General features: G+C 44.6%; 1 protein-coding gene across 1 annotated transcript in view; it reads right to left on the reverse strand.

Annotated features, from left to right (window-relative positions):
* ifih1 (interferon induced with helicase C domain 1) overlaps positions 1-24,150 on the reverse strand; it is a 172,920-nt gene that overhangs the window by 44,764 nt on the left and 104,006 nt on the right. The window contains exons 4-5 of the mRNA XM_038789675.1: positions 19,820-20,049; positions 16,529-16,739 (exon numbers count right to left, since the gene is read on the reverse strand). Of these exons, the coding sequence (XP_038645603.1) occupies positions 16,529-16,739; positions 19,820-20,049 (441 nt within the window). The remainder of the gene's footprint in view (positions 1-16,528; positions 16,740-19,819; positions 20,050-24,150) is intronic.

Consider the following 24,150-nt stretch of genomic DNA (forward strand, 5'->3'; position numbering starts at 1 on the left):
ATGCGCTGTTGGCTGGGGTTAAGGGGTCGGAATACTCGGCAATTGCGATATTGGACCATGCACCACACTGGATTGATGTGGTGTTGGAGAGGTGGGCAGTGCAGAGGCCGGGGTGGAGATTTAATTGGGGCTGTTGGGGGGGGCCGGGGGTTCTGTGATAAAATTGGGAAAGTATATCGAGGAAATATGTGGGGTTCAATTGTATGGGGGATGTTTCGCAGGCGATGGTTTGAGAAGCTCTAAAGGGGGTGGTGAGGGGGGAGGTGATATCGTTTAAGGCAAAGGTAGATAAGGAGGAGCGGGTGGACGCTAAAGGGTAATAGATAAGATGCTGGAGGTAGACAGGAGTTATGCAGAAGACGGGGATGCAGCGAAGTTGGAAAAGAGGAAGGAGCTGCAGGCGAGTTTTGACCGGCTGTCCACAAGGAAGGCGGTGCGCCAATTGAGGTGAGCAAGGGGTTTACGAATATGGAGGGAAGGAAGGGCACATGTTGGCAGGCCGGCTTCGGAGGGAGGCAATGGCGAGAGAAATTGTTCAGGTGCGGGATAGGGCAGGGAATTTGGTAGTGGCTCCGGATCAGATTAATCAGAGGGCAGCACGGTAAAATAGTGGTTAGCACAGTTGCTTCACATCTCCAGGGTCCCAGGTTCTATTCCTTACTGGGTCACTGTCTGTGCAGAGTCTGCAAATTCTCCCCATGTCTGCGTTGATTTCCTCCGGGTGCTCCAGTTTCCTCCCACAGTCCAAAGATGTGCGGGTCAGGTGGACTGGCCGTAATAAATTGCCCTTAGTGTCCATAAATGTTAAGTAGGGGTTACGGGAGTCGGGTGAGTTTGAGTAGAGTCCTCTTTGTAAGGGCCAGTGCAGACTCGATGGGCCGGGTGGCCTCCTTCTGCATTGTAAATTCTATGTTCTATGATCTATGGTAATAGTGTTTGATGAGTTTTACGAGAGATTGTATAGGTTGGAGCCACCTGGGGTGGATTGGGAGATGCAGGAATTCCTGGATGGTTTGTAATAGCCAAGGTTGGGGGAGGGGGATAGGGACATATTGGATGGGGCGATAGCGGAGCAGGAGATCAAAGATGCGATTGGGAGGGTGCAGTCAGGGAAGGTTGCATGGCCAGATGGGATTCCGGTGGCGTATTACAAGAAATGTAAAGACAGGTTGGCCCAGCTGATGGTGGGAAAGTTTGAGGAGGCAATAGGGAAGGGGGTGCTGCCACCGACTTTGGGGCAGGCATCGATCTCCCTGTTGCTCAAGAATGATAAGGATCTGACAGAATGTGGGCCGTATAGGCCCATATCACTTTTGAATGTGGATGGAAAGGTGTTGGCGAAGGTCTTGGCGGGTAGGCTGGAGGAGTGCCTCCCGAAGGTGATAGGCGAAGATTAGACGGGGTTCGTGAAGGGGAGGCAGCTCTTTACGAACATTATGAGGGTATTGAATGTGGTTATGACACCGGCGGAGGGGAGGGAGACAGAGGTGGTTGTGGCATTGGATGCCGAGAAGGCGTTTGACTGAGTAGAGTGGGGGTACTTGATGGCAGTTCTGGAGAGGTTGGGATTGGGCCACGATTTGCAGATTGGGTAAGGCTGCTGTCTAGGGAGCCAAGCGTGAGTGTCCACACAAATATCATGAATTCAGGCTATTTTGCTCTGCATCGTGGGACCAGGCAGGGATGTCCTATGCCCCCCCTGTTGTTCGCGCTTGCAATTGAGCTATTGACCATCGCGTTGAGGAGTTTGTAGGTGTGTAAAGGGATAGTTCTGGGGGAGGTGGAGCATAGGGTATCTTTGTATGCGGACTACTTGCTGTTGGATGTATTGGAACCGAGTGGGTCGATGGCGGGCATGTTGGAGTTGCTTTGAGTATTTGGGTCTTTTTTGGGATACAAACTAAATTTAAAGAAATGTGAATATTTTCTAGTGGCGCGGCCAGGGGTAAGGGTAGGGGTGGGGGTCTACCATTCCATAGGGCAGGGACTCACTTTAAATATCTGGAAGTGCATGTGGCATGGGATTGGGGGGTGCTCCACAGGTATAACATTACTAGTTTGGTGGGGAGGGTGAAAGGAGATCTGACAAGATGGGATGGTCTCCCTCTGTCGCTGGCAGGTCGGGTACAGGCAATTAAAATGAACGCGTTGCCGCAATTCTTGTTTATTTTTCAGTGCATGCCGATCTTCCTGCCAAAGGCATTTTTCAAGGAGGTGGAAAGGATGATTGCCTCGTTTATATTGGGGGGGAGGAGGAGGAGGCTAGGCCAGGATTAGGAAGGTGCTGTTGCACAGAGGACGGCAGTCAAGTGGATTGGGTCTTCCAAATTAATTATATTATTACTGAGCGGCAAATGCGGAGGTGAGGAGCTGGGTTAGAGCTGTGTGGGGGGCTCTCAATGGGTCAGAATCGAGGAGTGTCTGTGCAGGGGGTTGGGGCGGAGGGCATTGGCAACAGCGCAGCTCCCGATGGCCCCGGGGAAATACTCAAAGAGTCCGGTAGTAGGAGCGACATTGAACGTCTGGAGGCAGCTGCGCCAGCACTTTAGGTTGGGGCGGGGTCAAGGGAAATACCGATTCGGGGAATCCCAGATTTGCACCAGGGAAGTGGGATGGGAGTGTTTGGAGATGGGAGGAGAAGAGAGTTAGGGCACAAAAAGATTTGTTTCTGGGGGGCCTGTTTGGGAACTGAAGGAGCTGGAGGCGAGATATGAATTGGGACAAGGGAACTATTTAGGTATATGCAGGTCCGAGATTTCGCTAAGAAGGAGATACAGAGCTTTCTGCTGGTGCTGGCCCCCACACTGTTGGAGGAGGGGCTGACGACAGAGGGAATGGAGAAGGGATGGTGTTAGTGATTTATGGGGCGATTCTGGAAGAGAAGGCACCGCTGGACGGGATTAAGACAAAGTGGGAGGAGGAGTTGGGAGAGGGCATGGAGGAGATGTTGTGGTGTGAGGTGCTCCGTGTGGTGATCACAAGTTAACCAGATGCAACACAACTGAGCGACCACTAGAGGGAGCACGGGAGAGCCATATAAATAGATCAGGACAGGAAGTGAGGACACACTCTTCACAGCAGGGGGGCTGGTAAGCAGGACACACAGCAAGCAAAGCTGGTAGTTAGCACTGGAAGGTAGTTCTAGGTCGAGCTCTGGAAACTGAACGAACTCACAATAAAGCATCTTCTCCACACTTGAGACTACGAGCTTTATTAAGACACGAGGAACAACACATGGTACCAGCAGTGATTTCAGGACGCTTACGACAGGACAACTCAGCTGCAGATACAGAAAGCACAAAATGGCATGGAAATCTCCTACTGGACATTTGACTGGGGAAGACATCGCTAATTCGAGGATGTGGCATGGATACCCACCTCAGCTGGACACGACTGGTAATGTAAGAAATGTCTGGAAAAGGTTTAAACAAATGTTCGATTTTTATCTCATAGCTAATGATGTTGCAGAAGCCTCAGACAAAATTAAAATAGCAATTCTCATCGAAGGGCCTGTCAATAGGAAAGTGTATAATGGACTTAAACACTCAAAGGTGAAGACAGGAACAGCTTACAAACGTTACTAAACAAATTTGAAGAGTACTGTGAGAAATTTGAACAGCAAGGCATGCTCACAGTCCAACCTGCACAGAGACTGAGTGATGCAAGACTTAAAAAATCACAAAAAGATCAGGAAATCGCGAATGCACAGTACAGATCAAAAAGAAGAAATAACATGAATTTTTCACAAAGCCAAAACGCTGAAATCCAGTCCAGATCGGTAAGAAAAGGTAACTTACAACTTTTAGAAAGAAAGAACGCTGAAATCCGCGATAAAATGGCGTTGGAGCACATTTTGCAGTCTCTGGTAAGCAAAGAACTACAAATCGCGTCTGCGCATGCGCCGGAACCGGAAGTTGCGCATGCGCCGGAACCGGAAGTCGCGCATGCGCAGTTTACAAAAGATCGCGGCGCCGATCGTTATGCGCATGCGCAAGCCGCGCATGCGCAGTCAAAAAAAGTCTTCGTCGCGGACCGTCATGCGCATGCGCAAGCCGCGCATGCGCAATGGACACCGAACCGCACAAGGAAAGAAAGCCGATTTGCGCATGTGCAAGTCGTTCCTACGCGTGACGTCATGACGTCTGAGAATCCTGACCACGCCCACTTAAAAGGGAAATGCCCGAAAATTGAAACCAAGACACTTAAAGTGGTAAAACCAAATTTTCTTGCCTCAGAACACAGAAAAACGCCTGAACTTAAACCAACAGTGAAAAACAACTTGCACAAAACCTTGGAAAAAGCTGCCTTCACCACACACAGTGAAGCGAACAAAAAGAATTCCGAAACAACAAAAGATGATTTGTTTTTCGACGATTACCTCTCAGACCTGACTGGGTCAGTCGGATATGCTTATCACAGCATCAGCGACACGGTCGCAAAGTACAACACGAACCAACTCGTGGTAGATGAATCCAACCAAAATGCTTTGGTTTTCGAAGAATACTACTCAGACATGGCTGAGTCAGTCGGATATGCTTATCACAGCATCAGCGACACGGTCGCAAAGTTCAACACGAATCAACTCGTGGTAGAAGAATCCAACCAGGATGATTTGGTTTTCGGAGAATACTACTCAGACACAGCTGAGTCAGTCGGATATGCTTATCACAGCATCAGCGACACGGTCGCAAAGTTCAACACGAATCAACTCGTGGTAGAAGAAGCCAACCAAGATGAAATGGCTTTCAAAGAATACTACTCAGACATGGAGGAGTTATTTGGACATGCTGATCACAGCATCAGCGACACCGTTGCAAAGCTCAACACGAATCTACTCATGGTGGATGAATCCAACACCATGGTGCCATGGCAGCTCGTCGATACATTAGATGACAGCAATACCCAAGACGAAGACGACGCCACACAGAGAGCACAGGAAGACTCCACGGAGCGAGCGAGGACAGGCTCCACAGTGCGAGTGATGAAAGACGCCAACAGGGATGCAAGCAAACACTCCCGGGCGGACACCAAGCATGAACAAGACCATGAAGGTAAACCCGCTGTACCTGAGCAACCGCAAGCAGACTATGAAAGTCTACCAACACGCTCACAGGAACAAGAAGAAAGAGCGGACTATGAAAGTCCAACACGCTCACAGGAACAAGAAGAAAGAGCAGACTATGAAAGTCCAACACGCTCACAGGAACAAGAAGAAAGAGCGGACTATGAAAGTCCAACACGCTCACAGGAACAAGAAGAAGACAATGCACCTCTGCCCACTGCATGCGAAGACAGTGACAAGGTGATCACACTCAACGTACAGGATCACAGTGAGACTGACAGTTCTCAGCTTGTCTGTACCGAAGCACAGAGCGAAAACAGTGGCAAGGTGCTCGCACTCGACGTACAGGATCACAGTGAGACTGACAGTTCTCAGCTTGTCTGTACCGAAGCACAGAGCGAAAACAGTGACAAGGTGCTCGCACTCGACGTACAGGATCACAGTGAGACTGACAGTTCTCAGCTTGTCTGTACAGAAGCACAGAGTCGGGCCACCCAACAGTCCAGAGAGACGATGCCGAAAGAAAACATGCAGATTTTGACTCCAGAAGAGGAGCACCTGGAGCCCAGAGAGACAACGCCAAAAGAAACCATGCAGATTCTGACTCCAGAAGAGGAGCACCTGGAGTCCAGAGACATCAAACAAAAAGAAACCATGCAGATTTTGACTCCAGAAGAGGAGCACCTGGAGTCCAGTGAGATAACATCACCAGAAATCATGAAGATTTTAACTCCAGAAGCGGAGCACCAAGAGTCTAGAGAAACCACGTCAACTGAAATCATGCAGATTTGGACTCCAGAAGAGGAGCGCCGAGAGTCCACAGACACCGCGTCAAATGTAATCGAGAAGACTTTGACTCCGGAAGACGAGCACCAAGAAAGCAAAGATGCGGAATCCAATTCTCCACAACTGATTGATGTCACCTGCACCGATGCAACATCAGATCATTCGCACCACTCGCGAGAAGACGAGCACCAAGAAAGCAAAGATGCGGAATCCAATTCTCCACAACTGATTGATGTCACCTGCACCGATGCAACATCAGATCATTCGCACCACTCGCGAGACGGAATGCTCAATGACTCAAATTATCCACTCGGGACACTCATAGAGTATAACAAGAAAAACAAAAGTCAAAAGAAACACAGCAAGAACAAAAACAACATGAAGCGCGACAAGACCAACAACAATAGCAAGAAGCACAGCAGAAACGAGAACGACAACAGCAAGAAGAAAAGCAACATGAAGCGCGACAAGACAAACAACAATAGCAAGAAGCACAGCAGAAACGAGAACGACAACAGCAAGAATAAAAGCAACATGAAGCGCAACAAGACAAACAACAACGTCAGGCACAAAGATAGCGACAACGACAGAGGCAGAAACAACAAGAATGGCAACAAACACAACAAAGTCAGGAACAAAGATAGCGACAACGACAGAGACAGAAACAACAAGAATGGCAACAAATACAACAAAGTCAGGAGCAAAGATAGTGACAACAACAAAGACGGAAACGACAAAAACAGCGACAAGTACGGCAACGGAAACAACAAAAACAGGAACGACAGAAACAACAGCAATGAAACAACGACTTGTACACAATGGCAAAGCACACCAGCATCCAAGGCGGATGAGACAATAAATCAACACCACAAGCACAGAAAAAAGTCCATGCCAGTCAACATCAGTGATGTGACCATGCAGACACCTCGGGATGACGCATTGGGTACTTAAGATAACAAGGAACACCAACAACATTCACAGCGGACTTGCAATATCAATATCACCACGTCATCAACAACAAAAAGAAAAAAAAAAGCTCTGAACAAATTCATCAAGTTTGGACTCATAAATGTTTTTATTAAGATTGGACATATAAATACATTGGCTTTGTTAACTAAGGCAATAGCATCATCACTTGTATAGATACGCATATCATAAGTTACTGTTTTGTATAAAATTTCTTTAATGATGTACAGAAACTATGTAATGAGAAAAAGGGGGATGTGGTGATCGTAGATTGACCAGATAAAAAAAACAACAGAGCAAACACGAGCGGGAGAGCTATAAATACACTGGGACAGGATGTACAATTTTCTTTAACGATGTTCAGAAAATATGTTAAGAGAAAAAGGGGGATGTGGTGATCACAAGTTAACCAGATGCAACACAACTGAGCGACCACTAGAGGGAGCACGGGAGAGCCATATAAATAGATCAGGACAGGAAGTGAGGACACACTCTTCACAGCAGGGGGGCTGGTAAGCAGGACACACAGCAAGCAAAGCTGGTAGTTAGCACTGGAAGGTAGTTCTAGGTCGAGCTCTGGAAACTGAACGAACTCACAATAAAGCATCTTCTCCACACTTGAGACTACGAGCTTTATTAAGACACGAGGAACAACACACTCCGGAGGGTGAATGCCTCAACTTTGTGCGCAAGGTTGGGGCTGGTACAACTGAGGGTGGTGTATAGGGTGCACCTCACAAAGGCGAGGATGAGCCGACTCTTTGAGGGGTTAGGCGCAAACCACGTTCATATGTTTTGGTCCTGTCCAAAGCTGGCAGGATATTAGAGGGAGGTGTTCATGGTTAGTTTCGAAGGTGGTACATGTGAGACTTGAGCCGGGTCCTCTGGAGGCCGGGGTTGGAAGCGGGTGAGGAGGCAGATGTTTCAGCCTTCGCCTTGCTGATCACCCGAAGTGGGATCCTGTTGGGGTGGAGGTCAGTCGCTCTCCCCTGTGCCATGGTGTGGCCGGGGGATCTGTTCACGAAGGTGAAGTTTGAGTTGAAGGGAAGGATGGAAGGGTTCTACAATTCATGTGCTTTGTTCATTATGCACTTTCAAAAATTGGATGACATCGAACATTGGGGTGGGGGGTGGTGTTGGACTGTGTATGATGTTGATGACTATATATTGGTGGATGTTGGATTCCCGATTCCTTTTCTTTGATGTTTGTATTTAAAATGTTGGGGGCTGTTTGGGGGGGAGGAGGGAATTGTTGACCAGGGGTTTTACATTGTATTTGGTATTGGTTTTTTAAATTTGTTTTAATTTAGTGTACCCAATTCAATTTTTCCAATTAAGGGGCAATTTAGCGTGGCCAAACCACCTACCCTGCATATCTTTGGAATGTGGTGGTGAAACCCACACAAAGACAGGGAGAATGTGCAAACTCCACACGGACAATGACCCAGAGCAGAGCAGCACGGCCAAGGCACCGTGAGGCAACAATGCTAACCACTGTGCCATCATGCTGCCCATGTATTTGTTATTGTTGGCAGCACGGTGGCGCAGTGGGTTAGCCCTGCTGCCTCACGGCGCCGAGGTCCCAGGTTCGATCCCGGCTCTGGGTCACTGTCCGTGTGGAGTTTGCACATTCTCCCCGTGCTTGCGTGGGTTTCGCCCCCACAACCCAAAGATGTGCAGCGTAGATGGATTGGCCACACTAAATTGCCCCTTAATTGGAAAAAAATGAATTGGGGACTCTAAATTTAAAAAAAAAAATGTATTTGTTATTGTTGATGGTTTGTTGGTGGGTTTAAATTTGGATGAAAATGTGAAAAAGACGAAGAATAAAAATATTTGTTTTAAAAAGTGGAGTTGAAACTTTGTAAAATCTGGATTCAATTTCAGACTGCAAATCGCTCAGGGAAAGCATTATAATGAGACAATTTTAAAGCATGATTTTGGAAGTGGAATTTGTAGACTCTCATGTGGTCATATTGTGAGGGGAATTCTGAGGAGAAATCCACAGACACTAACTCGGGTTCAGAGCGGAGAGTGTTTTTGACCAGTAATCTTATGTACTTAAACAAGGCTTTGTGTTAATGAGACCATTCTATCTTAAGATGTATTTTGTAGTCCATGTTAACCTTTAAATCTGTGCGTATTTGTTAAACTGAGGGGTGAGTAAAGGAGTATTGTATTATAATCCAATTTTCCATGTTCAATAAATGTTTCTCCTTCTTGTTGAAACTAATTAGTGGTCTTGTGACTCTGTTCCACCATGTTTTATATCAAAAAAGTAAAGGCTGTGAGCCATGGTTCCATTCTGGAATCCTCCTGTCTAGTTACACAATCAACTGGGATTGTAACAATTATACTATAAAACGTCACTACCTCAATATCTGTAGGACTACAATACTAAACCTTCAAACCCATTTATTGATATGCAACTTCTTTTAATAATAATAATAATCTTTATTGTCACAAGTAAGCTTACATTAACACTGCAATGAAGTTACTGTGAAAATCCCTTAGTCGCCACACTGCGGCGCCTGTTTGGATACACAGAGAGAATTCAGAATGTCCAAATTATCTAACACTTCTGGGAGGAAACTGGAGCACCCGGAGAAAACACACGCAGACGCGGGGAGAACGTGCAGATTCTGCTCAAGCAGTGACCCAAGCCAGGAATCAAACCTGGGACCTTGGCGCTGTGAAGCAACATTGCTAACCACTGTGCTACCATGTCACCTGGAAACACCATGGGGCAAAGGTTTCTGTTTATTGCCTGAATGGTAATCTGGAGGAACAGATTGCCTGCCCACTATAGAATCTGGACAATTTTCAGTCTATAATCCACTTCACCAGGTGACTGCTCAAATGGCGAAGGTGCAAATTTATTTCAATGGTTCTTAATGTGCTTGGAATAGTGCATCAGAATAGTAGATAAATAAAGGTGGCACATGTAGACTAAAAGGTTAATGGTTATGGTAATTTGACAATGATGTTACTGATGATGAAAGCATGGCATCAGGATCTAATGATCAGGCACCTCCAGGGGAGCAAGACACAGAACAGTTTGTGTCCAGAGATCAATGTGTAAATAAAGCTAAAGAAAAACTAAATACTAAGACATCTCCAAGCCACTTACAGAGTAAGTGAAACCTCATCAAAACACATTTCCTGCATTCTTTATGATTTTTAAATATCTTGAATTGAGAATATTGTATTCGATATTAAGATTTAGTAATTTTGTTCAGGAGCTTTGCATACATGGAGCACATATTAGGAACTTGAGTTTGGACACCAGCATGTTTTGCAGGATTTTATGTTCAGAAAATTGAATGGATGAAAATTCTCATTGTGTTTGTTTATTTCCTTATCTGGAATTCAAGATAAAAAGCTCTTCATAGGGAGCGCACATTGACAGCATCTGCCTTGATAACCCAATATGGAGCTCATGCTGTCAATGCGTAGAAATTTGGGTTGCTGGGAATGAGTAATAAGCTGACTTCTAATTGAGGGCATCAGAGTACACCATTTGTTGTATGATTTGTTATAATAGTAAATCTTCACAGTCAACTTGTACACAGCAAGATCCTACCAACAAGTGATTAGACAAGTGACCAGATAATCTGTTTTAGATGGTTGGGGCTGGGAGCTAAATGTTGGCAAGGGCGAAATTGCCTGCACTTCTTCAAGTAGTACCATGTCTATGTGCATCTAAGAGAGTAGACAGCAGCTCTGACAGTGAAGTACTCCCTCACTACTGTGCTGAAGTGAGAGCCTAGATTATGTGTTCAGGTCTTGACAGTGGACCTTGAAACTTTGCTCTTCTGACTCAGTGCTATCATTGAGATAAAGCTGACACAACATCTAAATGATTAATGAAGCTGCAATTTAGATAATATGTAGATTGTATCCATAAACAACTTGTGTGTGTTCATATTATCTGAATTCCCCATCCCTTCATTATAATATGCTCTTATTACTTGCAATTAGATAGAATGCTGCCTGTATAAAATCCTTTTGCAACTGGGAAGTATAATGAATGGGAAATGGAGAGAGCGGAATGGATTTTACTCATTATCCAAATAAAGTAGATGCTAGAATAGCATGTTATACAGTAATTGGGGATTTTTGCATTTTAAAAGCTAAATTTACAGACACTGCAACAAATCAATGTAACAATTTTCCAACCAATATTAAACAAGTCATGGCCCATGGATTGACATTTCAAATGGCAGATGAGAGCCATTAAACCCTGTCAGCCAGTTGTACTTTGCCAGTGTTTAAGGATTCATAATTGTTGTAAACACGGGTTAAAAATCCAAGCATTTTACGAACTTCATGATGTGTTTGTTCATTTATTGTTGCCTGAATCACTTTCCAACCAATCTTGTTACTTGAAAGCAGGATCTGTAACAAATTATATGTCCAAAGCTACACAATAGACCGATAATCAAAATTAACAGCCAGTATTTAAGTGTTCACATTTGGTACATGGGCCAATCTCAACTTCCAACCTTAACCATAGAAGAATGTCAACTGTAGATTTTAAACAATTTTTTTTCTTCTGATTTATTCTGGTTGAAACATAGTTCTTCCCATTATGATAGCACAACTAAATGAGAATGTTATCTCTGAAATTTACTAAGTAATTGAAAACATGCCATTTTAGACCCACGGTCTGGATTTGAATGAGTGAAAAAGTATCAGTTGCTTCCACCACTTCCTGAGCACTGAACTTGTGCAAAAAAATGTCCAAATGGCAAATAGTTTGTTTGTCTAACAATGCAGTGCGAAAACATTTATAAAGTCGCTGAACAAGTTGGAACGTTGGCGTGCAGGAAGTTTCTACAAAGTCCGTCCAGCTCAGTTAGCAGATAATGGGACTCTTAATCTCACAGTTGAGTTAGAAATAGATTATTTTTGTTGAAACATATTTTATCCAAAGTATGTTTTTTAATTGATTTTTACTAAGAGTATAAATTAAAAGTCTGAGGCTGAGCTGAGATCCCTCTTTGCCAGTACCAGCTCCAAGATCAAACACGATTTGTTCTAACATTCGCTTGTTATAGACTTTTAAATATCTCCTTCCTTATTTTCTTTAATGTAATTACCCTGCACTCTTATTTCATCCAACGGTGCTGCATTTACTTTTTATTTCACCTTTAAAGAATTCTAAGAGACAACTTCCTAATAAAAGGAAGCTGGGATCTCAAGGATAGCTAATCAGCATTTCTACCTGGATACAAGGCTCATGTGGTTCAGGTAACCATTGAGAGGGGAACGATTTTGAAGATATCCATGAAAATGTATGTCTGTAAGAGGGTGACCCGACCACTCCCCAGTGACTCCCATCAGAGTCTACCAGAATGTTTATAAACAGAGGAGATGGGTGCTTTCATTTCCTCGTTTTCTCAGTAGAAAGCACTTAACTGCTTTTGATGTGGTGACGACCTGTCAATCATAGCTAGGTGGGTTTTGTCTCTTAAATTTTGAGTACCCAATTAAGGGAAAATTAGCATGGCCAATCCACCTAACCTGCACATCTTTGGGTTGTGGGGGTGAACCCCATGCAGACAGGGGGAGAATGTGCAAACTCTACATGGAGAGTGACCCAGCGCGAGGAATGAACCCGGGACCTCAGCGTCGTAGGCAGCAGTACTAACCAATAGCTAAGTGTTTATAAACATTGTGGTTAGACTCACAGCAGGGTACCTGAAATGCATTCAAGCGTGAAGTGAAATGAAAATAAACAATCCAAGCATCTGACTGTCTGAAAGCTATTATCATGTCAATTATGGCATACTAAAAACTATTTCCCTTTGAAAGTGAAAAGAAGCCTTACAAGTGATCAAGTGATCTGGGGGATTTAAAGTTGTGATGTATTTTGGCTTTCTCTGAAGTAACAACTGCTGCTTTCTACAGATTTGTTTAAGGTAACAGGTGTAAAAGACAGGTAAGTGATAAAGCAATAAGTTTTCACTGTTTATGCCTGGACTGCTCCTTACCTTCCAGACTGGGGAGACTGATAGGGGGGTTCTCTGATATGGAGGAGTCTCTGATGAGAGGGTCTCTGATATGAAGGGTCTCTGAATTGGAAAGGTCTCTGATGGGGGCCTCTGATGGGATCCTCTGATGGGATGAGATCAGATGGGGGTATGATGGGAGGTCTCTGATGTTACGGTCTGATGGGCGTTTATGAATGGGGATGTCTGATGAGTTGTTTAGGGGGGCAGGATTTGCATTGTGTGGGAAACGGGTCCCCTTCGATGAACTTTGGGAGAATCAATGTTACATACTCACCCCCTTGGCACACTGCGAAGACCCTCACGTCAGGACTACACTGGAAAGTACTTTCACCAATCCACGCCCATATGAATCCCAGCTAAGAGGGCCGGAACACCATGAAAGCGTGGAGAATAATCTGCCCATTAATCGGATGAAAATGGGTTGAAATGACCCAGTTGTATCCTCTCACCAATATGCACATTGGGAATTCTGCTACTGACAGCGGGTGCCAAATAGTCCATCCCAGGCAGTCTGCTTGCGTCTGGGGGAGAGAGAAGAGCTAGAAGCCGAGAGTCTCTATTGCTCACCCTGCAGATAGGAGTTCCTGTTGGGATTGAAAATGCCACTTTTGTGATGATTTGAAACAAGGCTGGAAGATTCTACTAGTTTGGACCAGAGGGAGAATCTCTAAGGAAGTCCTCAACATGATAGACAGTTCTAGGGTTAAAGGTTACCAGGCTGGAAAAGGAAAGTAATGGAAATTATCTCTCAGGAGTTAAGAATCACTTTGGATTGGTCCAGGAAAGCCAAACTATTACTTAAGGGACACTAATAAGTATACCTATAAAGGAGAAAAGTCTTGTCTGATATATAAGGTGCCTACAAAGATAGGATTTAGTACTTTTAGTCAATTGGTTACAGAAAAAGTCTGAAGACATAAAATCTTATCATGTCATCCTTTCAGCTATACACTGAAAGTTTGAAGTCCTTTTTAAAAGTTACTAGTCTCTACAGGCATTATAACAGTTATCAACACTAGCTAATTACTTTGCACATTAAAGTATAAAGAGAAATACACATTATTTCATCCAGAAGGAGTTTGAATAGTATGCATGCCCACTAGTCTAATACGAACAAACAACTAACTGTAAAAACAAATGATTAAAATGATTCATTTTATAAGTGCAGGCATTTATGGAAAAAGCGCTATTACTACATCTGGCCTTAGTTACAACATTTGATACAGTGACCTATTTGTGTTCACTGAGAGATAACATCCAAGAGAGCAATAAATTGTTATGGAACACAGGAATATTTTTATTAAAATGTTTTGGTCTCCTGAGAAACATTTGCCACTGCAGTCACATAGAACATAACAGCGCAGTACAGGCCCTTCAGCCCTCGATGTTGCGCCGACCTGTGAAACCACTCTAAAGCCCATCTACACTATTCCCTTATCATCCATATGTTTATCCAATGACCATTTGAATGCCCTTAATGTTGGCGAGTCCACTACTGTTGCAGGCAGGGCATTCCATGCCCTTACAAGCAATCCTAAGCTAAAATCAAGGAACTGACTGTAGACAATCATAAAGGTATGAAAATATTTGTCCAAAAATCTCTGGTAATGAGACTCGGCAAATATTCAAATATTCAATTTCGACTCGGAGGGAGGAGCCTGGAATATGGACAGTAACTCAGTTGCCGCACATGCGTCAGGACCTTTATATTTCATTTGATAGGGTTAGGGGAGAGCAATGGCGTTTGGGTGAAGGTAGAATCCTAGACAGAGCTTACATTGTGTCTCTTTACATTCTAGTGGCGGGTGAGGTGTTGGGAGGGCTGTGGTGGGCAAGGCAAGATGTGTTTCGTGGCTTCATCAGGGAATTATTTTCCATGCACAACTGAGGAGCATCAGCCAAGCACATGGTAGTTGTGAGCAGGCTTGTGTCCCCCGAGGTCTGCTAAAGGCCTGAACATTAATAAATAATGTAATCCATTCCAGAAGGGACAATTCACCTTCTTTGGTGGCAGAGTGGGTTCAATACAAGGTGAACACTTGGAGAAAAAAATCTTCAACCCTGCTGGGCTTCAGGGAAATTTCAGGCAGAGCAGCAAAGCAGAAACCTGCATTACACAGGTGGATTGGGTGGGATCATGTCAAGCAAGCACCTCTTGTATGTCTTTGTAGGTAATTTATATAAATAAATTAATCCCAAAGTTCTGGGAAGAGGCCATCTTGGGAGGGTTTAACAGAATAACATTTACCTGAGCAGAGTGAGTCCTCAGAAAATTGGGGGCCTCCTGTTTTTTGTTCAAAAATTCACAATATTACTGCTACGTGGTTTGATCTACTTGCCCCAGGCGACTGACAAAAAATGATATCATGTATTTTTCACAAATGGTAAACTGATCATGTAAATGATGTTACTTCTCATGATACAAACATTTGCTTTCCCCCATAAAATGAATTGTTCATTCCTTGTTTTTATTATTTGTTCTCTTTGGGCAGGTAGAAGAGAATTTTGAAATCAAGCAGTTCAATCATAATCATAATCTTTATTATTGTAACAAGTAGGCTTACATTATCACTGCAATGAAGTTACTGTGAAAAGCCTCAGTCGCCACATTCTGGCGCCTTTCGGGTACACAGAGTGAGAATTCAGAATGTCCAATTCGCCTAACAGCACGTCTTTCAGGACTTGTGGGAGGAAACCGGAGAACCCGGAGGAAAGACACGCAGACACGGGGAGAACGTGCAGACTCAGCACAGACAGTGACCCAAGCGGGAATCGAACCCAAGACCCTGGCACTGTGAAGCAACAGTGCTAACCACTGTGCTACGTGCTGCCCCTGGCGCCACTGCAGAATCTGGATGGTAAACAATGAACTTGTAAAGCAACACAGTAACTGGAAATAAATGAAAGAAGAAACTGAATGGTCAGAAAATATTTTTAAAATGCAATAGAATAAGTGAAACCAAATCCTGCAGGAGGGAGAAAAGATTTAAATGTGAATAAACATTCCTATAAACGATATAACTTTGTTCCTCAAAATTAAAAAAAAAATTAGAGTACCCAATTTTTTTAAATTCCAATTAAGGGGCAATTTAGTGTGGCCAATCCACCTACTCTGCACATCTTTGGGTTGTGGGGTGAGACCCACGCAGTCACGGGGAGAATGTAAAAGCTCCACTCGGACAGTGACCCTGGGCTAGGATCGAACCCGGGTCCTCAGTGCCATGAGGCAGCAGTGCTAACCACTGCGCCACCATGCCGCCCTTTATTGTTTCTCAAAATAATCCTAGAATCAAGATCTTTGTAGGAAGAAACTGGGAAAATGAAAATGTTCCAGTCAATTCTTTTAATCCTTATAATTACATTCATCTAGTGTAATGTTAGTAAAATTATATTTTAGAATTAAGTTATTTACAATGTGCCTCTTTCCAAATTTGTTCTTTTTTCCGCCCTAAATTAATATAAAAATGGCATGCATGTGGCAAATCTGTGCAAAAATCTCCCTTTTATCACCATTTGTTCAGATCAATTATTCTGCAATTAAATATTTTAGATTAAAGGAACTCATTTATTTATGATCTGTTATATGTATTGACTGTCAAGATTATTATCACTGTTGTATGCAGATCGATAACACGTAAATGATTAAAGTTTTAAAATAATTAGTGTATGCAATGTGTATTAAAGACAAAAAGGTTACCTGATATTTTGATGTTATCAACATCGCCATTGTTTAGTTCAGCCAGCTGATTCTCCAGGATCTGAGCTGTACAGATAATAATGTCATTTTCACGTACCACTTGAGGGAAGGATATCTTCAGTTGCGTGTCACCACTTATTTTGCTGACACTATACTTATCTTTCAGATAAGGATGGAACTCCTTACGGAAATGCTGGTCAACTAAAGGTACCTGGTATATGAATGAAAAAGAATCAATCATTTGTAATTTTGCTGACCTAATTGAATTAGAATGTAAATCTAGGGCATGGCCCGAATTCTCCGCCACCCGGGAATCGGCGGGGGCGGGAATCGCGCCGCGCTGGTCGGCGGGCCCCCCACGGCGATTCTCCGGCCCGCGATGGGCCGAAGTCCTGCCGCTGGCAGTCCTCTCCTGCCGGCGGGAATCAAAGCACGTCTGGTGCCAGCGGGATTGGCGGTGCAGGCAGGCGCCGGGGTCTTGGGGGGGGAGCACGGGGCGATCTGGTCCCAGGGAGGGCCCCCACGGTGGCCTGGCCCGTGATCGGGGCCCACCGATCGGCAGGGGGGCCTGTGCCGTGGGGGCACTCTTTTTCTTCCGCCTCCGCCACGGTCTCCACCATGGCGGAGGCGGAAGTGACCCCCTCCCCCGCACATGCACCAGGATGACGTCAGCAGCCTCTGACGCTCTGGCGCATGCGCGGACTTCCGCCAGCCGGCGAAGGCCTTTCAGCCCCGGCTGGCGGGGCGCTAAAGGCCGTTCGCGCCGGCCGGCGGAGCGGAAACCACTCCGGCGCGGGCCTAGCCTCTAAAGGTGGTGTGGAGAATTCCGCACCTTTGGGGAGGCCCGAAGCCGGAGTTGTTCTCGCCACTCCACGTCGCCGGGACCCCCGCCCCACCGGGTAGGGGAGAATCCGGCTCTAGTGTTGTTTGGCACTTTTCCCACAACGCAACAGTGGCTACAACAAAATTCTTAAATTGTCTGTAAATTGCTTAGCGGTATCCGGAGGTCATGAAAGGTACTATGTAAATGCCTTTATTTCTTATTTTTCTTTTAAGTAGATTTTAACTTCATCTTATTTCAGCAGATTTTCATTGCAGCAGTTTTATCTTTAACCATGTTATTGTCATTTACTGATATAAAAAATCACAACACTGTGATTTCTATGAGTCCGCCATTCCATTCTGGAGTAACTTTTATCCATGATATCTATAAACTAGTAGGTTGTCAATGTCATTGATCATGATGAGCCATGGGAACCATTTGATTGCTGAGCCTTACCCTTTCTGAATACAGTCTAACAGAATCAGAAATTGAACCCTCCATGCCCTAATCTTGAGTTCCTTTTCTTTTTTTCCCTCAGGCCCAACAGGGTCTCTCCCTCTCTCTCTCACATTAGGCTAAATAATATGGAGGAGGTGGGTTAGACACAGGCAGCACGCAAACCATCACTCCTCCACCCTGAAAATAATGTTGGGGCACAGCTGATACATACCACCATGACACACAGCCATAAAACACTGCAGGGCTGATTAACAAGGGTCAGGTGGGACTTCTGCTCTTCATTAGGGCACAGGCCCTGATTCAGGAGCTGTTGGCCAATCCGACTTGCCAGCATCTCCATGACGCCTGGCAGTACCAGGAAGGAGCCAGTGGTTGATGCCAGGACTGCTGGTAAAGAGAATACCCCAAGGCCTTTGATTCCGGAGCAGCTTTGTCTGGGTCTTGAGACGTGAGGATTTGAGTAAGCTAGTGAGAGGGAAGGTTGGGGGGCAGGGGGTGGGTTTAAGGGAGGGAGCGGATAGGAAGGAAGGTGGTGGTTTAACCTTGGGGGAATCGCCCTGCGATTAGCAAAGGGAAGCTCCCAACCTGGAACCCCTCCCTCTCCTTTCCACACATTAAACATTAAAGTTTAAAAATCAGGCTTCCTACCCTGCTGCCAAAGCCAAACGTTTTATGGCATGGGTAATGCATTATCATGGTCGATTGGCTTGATAACAAGCCTAATTGACATTTAATTGCTGATGCACCATCAATTGGACACGAGACGAAGATGAGATCCAAACGATAGGCTTTAATGCACAAGATGTGTGCCCGGCAGCAGACGTACAGAAGAATGGCAGACTGCTGGGAAGCATGGGTTCTTATATCCCGCCTTGTAGGCGGAGCTACCTACCTCTCAGCCAATCGGCTGAGAGGCACATGACTTACCCGGGCCAATGGGCAGCGAGTCCTCTGCACCAATAGCAGCTCACTTCTAAGGTACCGTAATACCCCTAGTCATACTACCACAATTGCTTATTTAAATTTGGCAGGCGGGCTGCTGATTTTGGTGCCTGCCTGTCCACTTTGCTGTATTATGGGGGTAAGCTCGGAGGTGGGCAGAAAGGTGGTGGGATGGGCGCTTACCCCATTTTATGTGCGCCCTCCCATTTGCCAGTGGAATGTAAAACTCAGCCCACTGTCTGTCTGTCCGTTTCTTTCTCTTCCCTTCCACACAGGGCCCTCTTGCTCTCATCAGTACTCCAATAGGATCTTCGAATTTCTATCCACCTAAAACTAATTCCCCCGGAAGTCTCTTCTCACCCTTCAACATCATCTTTCTTCGTTTAATCTCTCTACTCACCTCCCCCAAAAGGCTCTTTGTTTTCCTTTTGATAACAGTATCTATTTCTACCTCACATGTCAAATATTTGGAGGCACCAGCGCTCCTGAACAAGCATAGTACATTAGGACTTTGCTTATCGGAGACAAACTCATTTTCGTGCACTTGTTACGGTCATATGAAGAAAGAAGAATCCGTGCGTGCATAATTAGTTTATTTATATTAAAACTAATGATCAAATCTCTGCTCAGGTAGGCACTTTGACAAGTAGATAGAGTGTGTACTTGGATGTTAGGATTCTCACAGTCTTGTTAGGATGTATGCACATGGTTCTCCCCTGTCAAACAGACTGCAAGTCATTGCTTTGGTCTTGTTCCTAATGCTTCCCACTCTACGGCTTTCAATTTCAAACCAGTATAGCCACAGAGAGGAGATGGTCTCATACCATTTCAGCCTTGCACTGCTGCAAACAATCCCAAATGATAAAACAAGTTCATGCAATTGTCTATCCTCCTCAGACTTCAAAATTTAAAAGTTGGATCACAAAGTTTTTCTTTTCTCATTTGGTGCACTCTAGTCAATATAACCCTCCACTGTCTATCTAACTCCAAACATGTTATGTAGAGTACAACACAAGCAGCAATATAATTAAACTTGTCACCCACGACAAGAGGTAGCAACAGTTTACCTTGTTAACAAGCACTATAACCTTCCCCATTTTGCCTTGTGACTTCATTTTGTCCAGATGATATCTCGTAATGTAGACAGCCACCCTGGTCTTTCCACTTCCTGTGGGGAGGCAGATAATGACGTTTTTACCCTCCAAAGCTGGAGTTGCAACTTCCTGCTGATAGTCTCGGAGCTGGATCTCAGGGATTGGTGACCGTCTGCCTTTCTGGTTGCTCTCTTCATCGGAATCTGGAATATAGTAAATTTCAAGATGGTACAACTGGGAGTAAGATTAATAGCTACTGTATAAATATGTTTGATCTCTTATGTACCTACAGCAGATGACTGCTGACAATGATAAGTGTTCAGAAAAAGGCAAAAAGTCAAATAAAATTGTCACCATTGGCAACCGAGCTGAAATTATTATCGTATCCCGGTGGATCAGTGCAGCAGGTCAGAAAGGGCAATAGTGAATGCGACTTTGGATTGCTTGACGTCTTATCCAGAACCTCCTGAACCTCAAAAAGAATGCTTGTTTGTCTAGGTGTTCTGCACACTCAGCTTGTTGTACACTTTCCCAGCTTTAGATTGTTCCAAATCTGCCCTTAATTCAAAATTGTACAGCTGCAATTAAATCACCTCAAGACTCCATCCTCTCAGCGCCATTGCAGAACAGCCTAATGGCAAGAATGCCCCTGACTTGGCGTATCTCCATTTAAGGAAAGATTTGACATTTTTTTTAAAAATAAAGTTAATTTTCAAAGAAGTAGTTTGAATCAAATATGCTCACCTTGACCATCCTTCTCCTTTAAGTCCCTTAAGGACTTCTATTCTTAAAATTACGTAGGTTTTTGTTCTCATTATCAGGCCTAGATATCCACTGTCCAAATTAAGTGGTAGGAAAGTACAAAGACTGCAATAAGTCTGAAGATTTTACTTTACAATTAATACTTTACACGTTTGGGGAAAGAATTCTCAGAAGCAGTTTGTGTAAATGGCTTTCAAAGATTGACTGTGATGCGGCAGAGTGTTAGTGCAGAGCTTAGGTGCTGTAATTTACTGCGGCACAGGAGAGGAGTTCTAAGTTATATAGGGCGAGATCTTCTGGCCGTTCACAGTGGGATCTTCTGGTCCTGCAGCGGACTTGCTGGCGGCGTGGGGTGGATTCAATGGGAAATCCCATTGACAGCGACGGGACCAAAAGATCCTGCCGCCGGCCAATGGCAGGCCGCTTCTCGCTGCTGAGAAAAATGCCGCAGGGAGACCAGAGAATTGTGCTCAGATCCTTCACAATGAGCTTAAGCTGTGTCACTGCAGTGAGGTACTAATCAAAGGCAGAGTTTTGCTTAACTGGGAGGAACATTAAAAAAACAGAGAAAAGTACACTTGGCTAGTTGCATAATTCTCAGTTTCCAGCTTCTGGGAGGTACTGAAAGAAGCTTGAAAGCAGGCTATCTATTTACCGTATCAAATGGGGATGGTGCATGAGACACGACAATTAAATAAAGGATAATGGAAAGAAATTGTCTAAAAAAGGAGAACATTCTCATTCATAAATAGCTGCAAATTATGTAAATCTGCCCACTTCCTTTTAGCTTCTTCCACTTGTTGTCTGGTAATATGATTCAGGAAATAAAAACAGCCAGGAAATATGTTTCTGATTATATGTACCCAGTTAAAGGGAGGGGGTGTAACATCACCATCTGACATCAGTGTTAAGCAAGGAAACATGTTTTTTTTCCAAGCCTCCAAACATCTTTGGCCTGCACAGAAAACTAAGTTATTTACTTATGAAGTTCTAAACAAAATTTAAAGCATATCTTACTAAAACAGCTTTGTTTAAATCTGAGTCACTCTGTTACAGTTTCACGCTTCTTCAATATTTTCCGACCTAAAATTGAAATAAAGAGAATGTTTTTTTCTCATTGATGTATTTTCCCAGACATAGCCGAGGAGAGCTCCGCTGCCAGAATTCTACAAATAATTACTTCAGTCATTAAGATGTGACAAAAGGACAGGCTGACTCTCGCTTACAACTTTTCTCCTCGACCCATCACCCCATGTCTGTCAAATCTTCTGTTAAACCACGCGATTTCCAATGATAAACAGAACTGAGACAGATAACTGGGTGTTTGGGAAATCTAACAGGAGACAGCAGGAAAATGGAATTGTGTACAACCTATGCGTTCAGTTGTCATTGCACATTAAGACCTTAGATCAGGAATCAATTACCCTTGCTATATCGCCACAAGCAACATGTCAGAAAGGATTTAACTCTCTTCACCATGCACTTACAAATGTGTTTGCTTAATTATTCCCTGATCTCAAAGCTGACTGAAATGTGTAAATGGCCGGGATTTTCCAGCCCCACCAGGGCAGGATTTCTGGCAGTGGAGACAGCCCACCATTGACAGGCGGGTTTCCCTGCGGCACGAGCGGTCGGCCATGGAAAGCGCTATTTGCGTCGGCAGGACCAGAAGGGGTAGCACGGTAGCATGGTGATTAGCATAAATGCTTCACAGCTCCAGGGTCCCAGGTTCAATTCCCGGCTGGGTCACTGCCTGTGTGTGCGTGGGTTTCCTCCGGGTGCTCCGGTTTCCTCCCACAGTCCAAAGATGTGCAGGTTAGGTGGATTGGCCATGATAAATTGCCCTTAGTGTCCTAAAAAATAAGGTTAATGGGGGGTTGTTGGGTTAAGGGTATGGGGTAGATTCATGGGTTTGAGTAGGGTGATCATGGCTCGGCTCAACATCGAGGGCTGAAGGGCCTGTTCTGTGCTGTACTGTTCTATGTTCTATGTTCTATCAAACCCATGGCAGGCCTCATCCGCCGCCAAAAACCCGTCGAGGGGGCTGAAAAACCATGACCTATATGCTAGAATGCTGTAACTTGTGGTTAAATCTCAAACTAATTAAAATGTATGAGTATTCAAATCGGAGAAATGTTACATATGTATTAAATATACACACAGGAAGACATTCAGAAAGAACCTTTATTTACATGCATCTACAATGACATTAAGGCGTTAGACACAGACATAGAATTTACGGTGCAGAAGGAGGCCATTCGGCCCATCGAGTCTGCACCGGCCCTTGGAAAGAGCACCCTACTTTTAAGACCACATCTCCACCCTATTACCATAACCCAGCAACACACCTAATCATTTTGAACATTAAGGGCAATTTAGAATGGCTAATCCACCTAACCTGTACATATTTGGGTTGAACATGCTCTTATCACACACGAGACCACTGAAGTAATAGTCTTACATTCTGTATTTCTCAGGATTCTATGGCCAACATATTTAATAAAATAAAAGAAATAGCATCTGGAAATTCTGAAAAACCTGCAGGTATAAGAAATACCGCTAATACTGAAGCAGAAAATAAATTACCCACATAAGGAGGTTATGTATAGACACCTTCCACAATTGATGTTCCCCAGTAATGGGCTAGGACCTGATAAGGCCCCTCACTAGGATTTACAGTAGTCCTCAATCTCCACATCATTGGAATTTAATAGCCAGTGAAAATAACTAGGCTTCAATCAAATTCCTTCCCCCATTGACCATTAAAATTAAAGGCCAAATATTGCATATACCTGAAAATTGATCATGCTGGAAATATTCAGCAGATCTTGAGAGGGAAATAAAGTTAACTTGCTGAATTTTACTGGCTCCCCATGTGACAGGAACAGTGAAATGGAGAGCTGGTGAGAAGCTGTGTCAGGGCAGCCTGCCATTGATGTCCTGTCACCCGGGATGTTTCCCAACGACAAGGTGTATCGATTGTCTACTTCGGAGTCAATTTGAATAACTAACATTCCAATTATGCCTAATTCAGTGGCAAGCCGGTAGGTGACCAATTGGGCGGTAAAATTGCCAGGTCAGTCACACAGCGGATAAGTGGTGGCGCTAGACCTACCCTTTGGCTTGACATCAGGGTCCTAAAGCCACAGTAAAATTCAACATAAAATTTCAGATCAATGATGGTTCATCAGAACATCAGCTGAAAGGTCATTGACGTGAAACTTTATCTCTCTCCACAGATGTTGCCAGAACTACTATTTCAAACATGAGGGCGGGATTCTCTGACCCCCCGCCGGGCCGTAGAATCGGCAGGGGGCGGCGTGAATCCCGCCCCGCCGCCAGATACTCAGCGGGGGCAGGAATCGCGCCACGCTGTTTGGGGGCCGTTGGCAGGGCCCCCCCCCCCCGCCGATTCTCCAGCCCGCGATTCCGTACTGGCAGGACCTGGCTCTGCGGGTGGCCTGCAGAGTCCTCGGGGGGGGGCACGGGGGCATCTGGCCCACTGATCTGCGGGCGGGCCTGTGCCTTGGGGGCACTCTTTC

The sequence above is a fragment of the Scyliorhinus canicula genome, chromosome 2 (genome assembly GCF_902713615.1).
Source record: "Scyliorhinus canicula chromosome 2, sScyCan1.1, whole genome shotgun sequence".
NCBI classification, from domain to species: domain Eukaryota; kingdom Metazoa; phylum Chordata; class Chondrichthyes; order Carcharhiniformes; family Scyliorhinidae; genus Scyliorhinus; species Scyliorhinus canicula.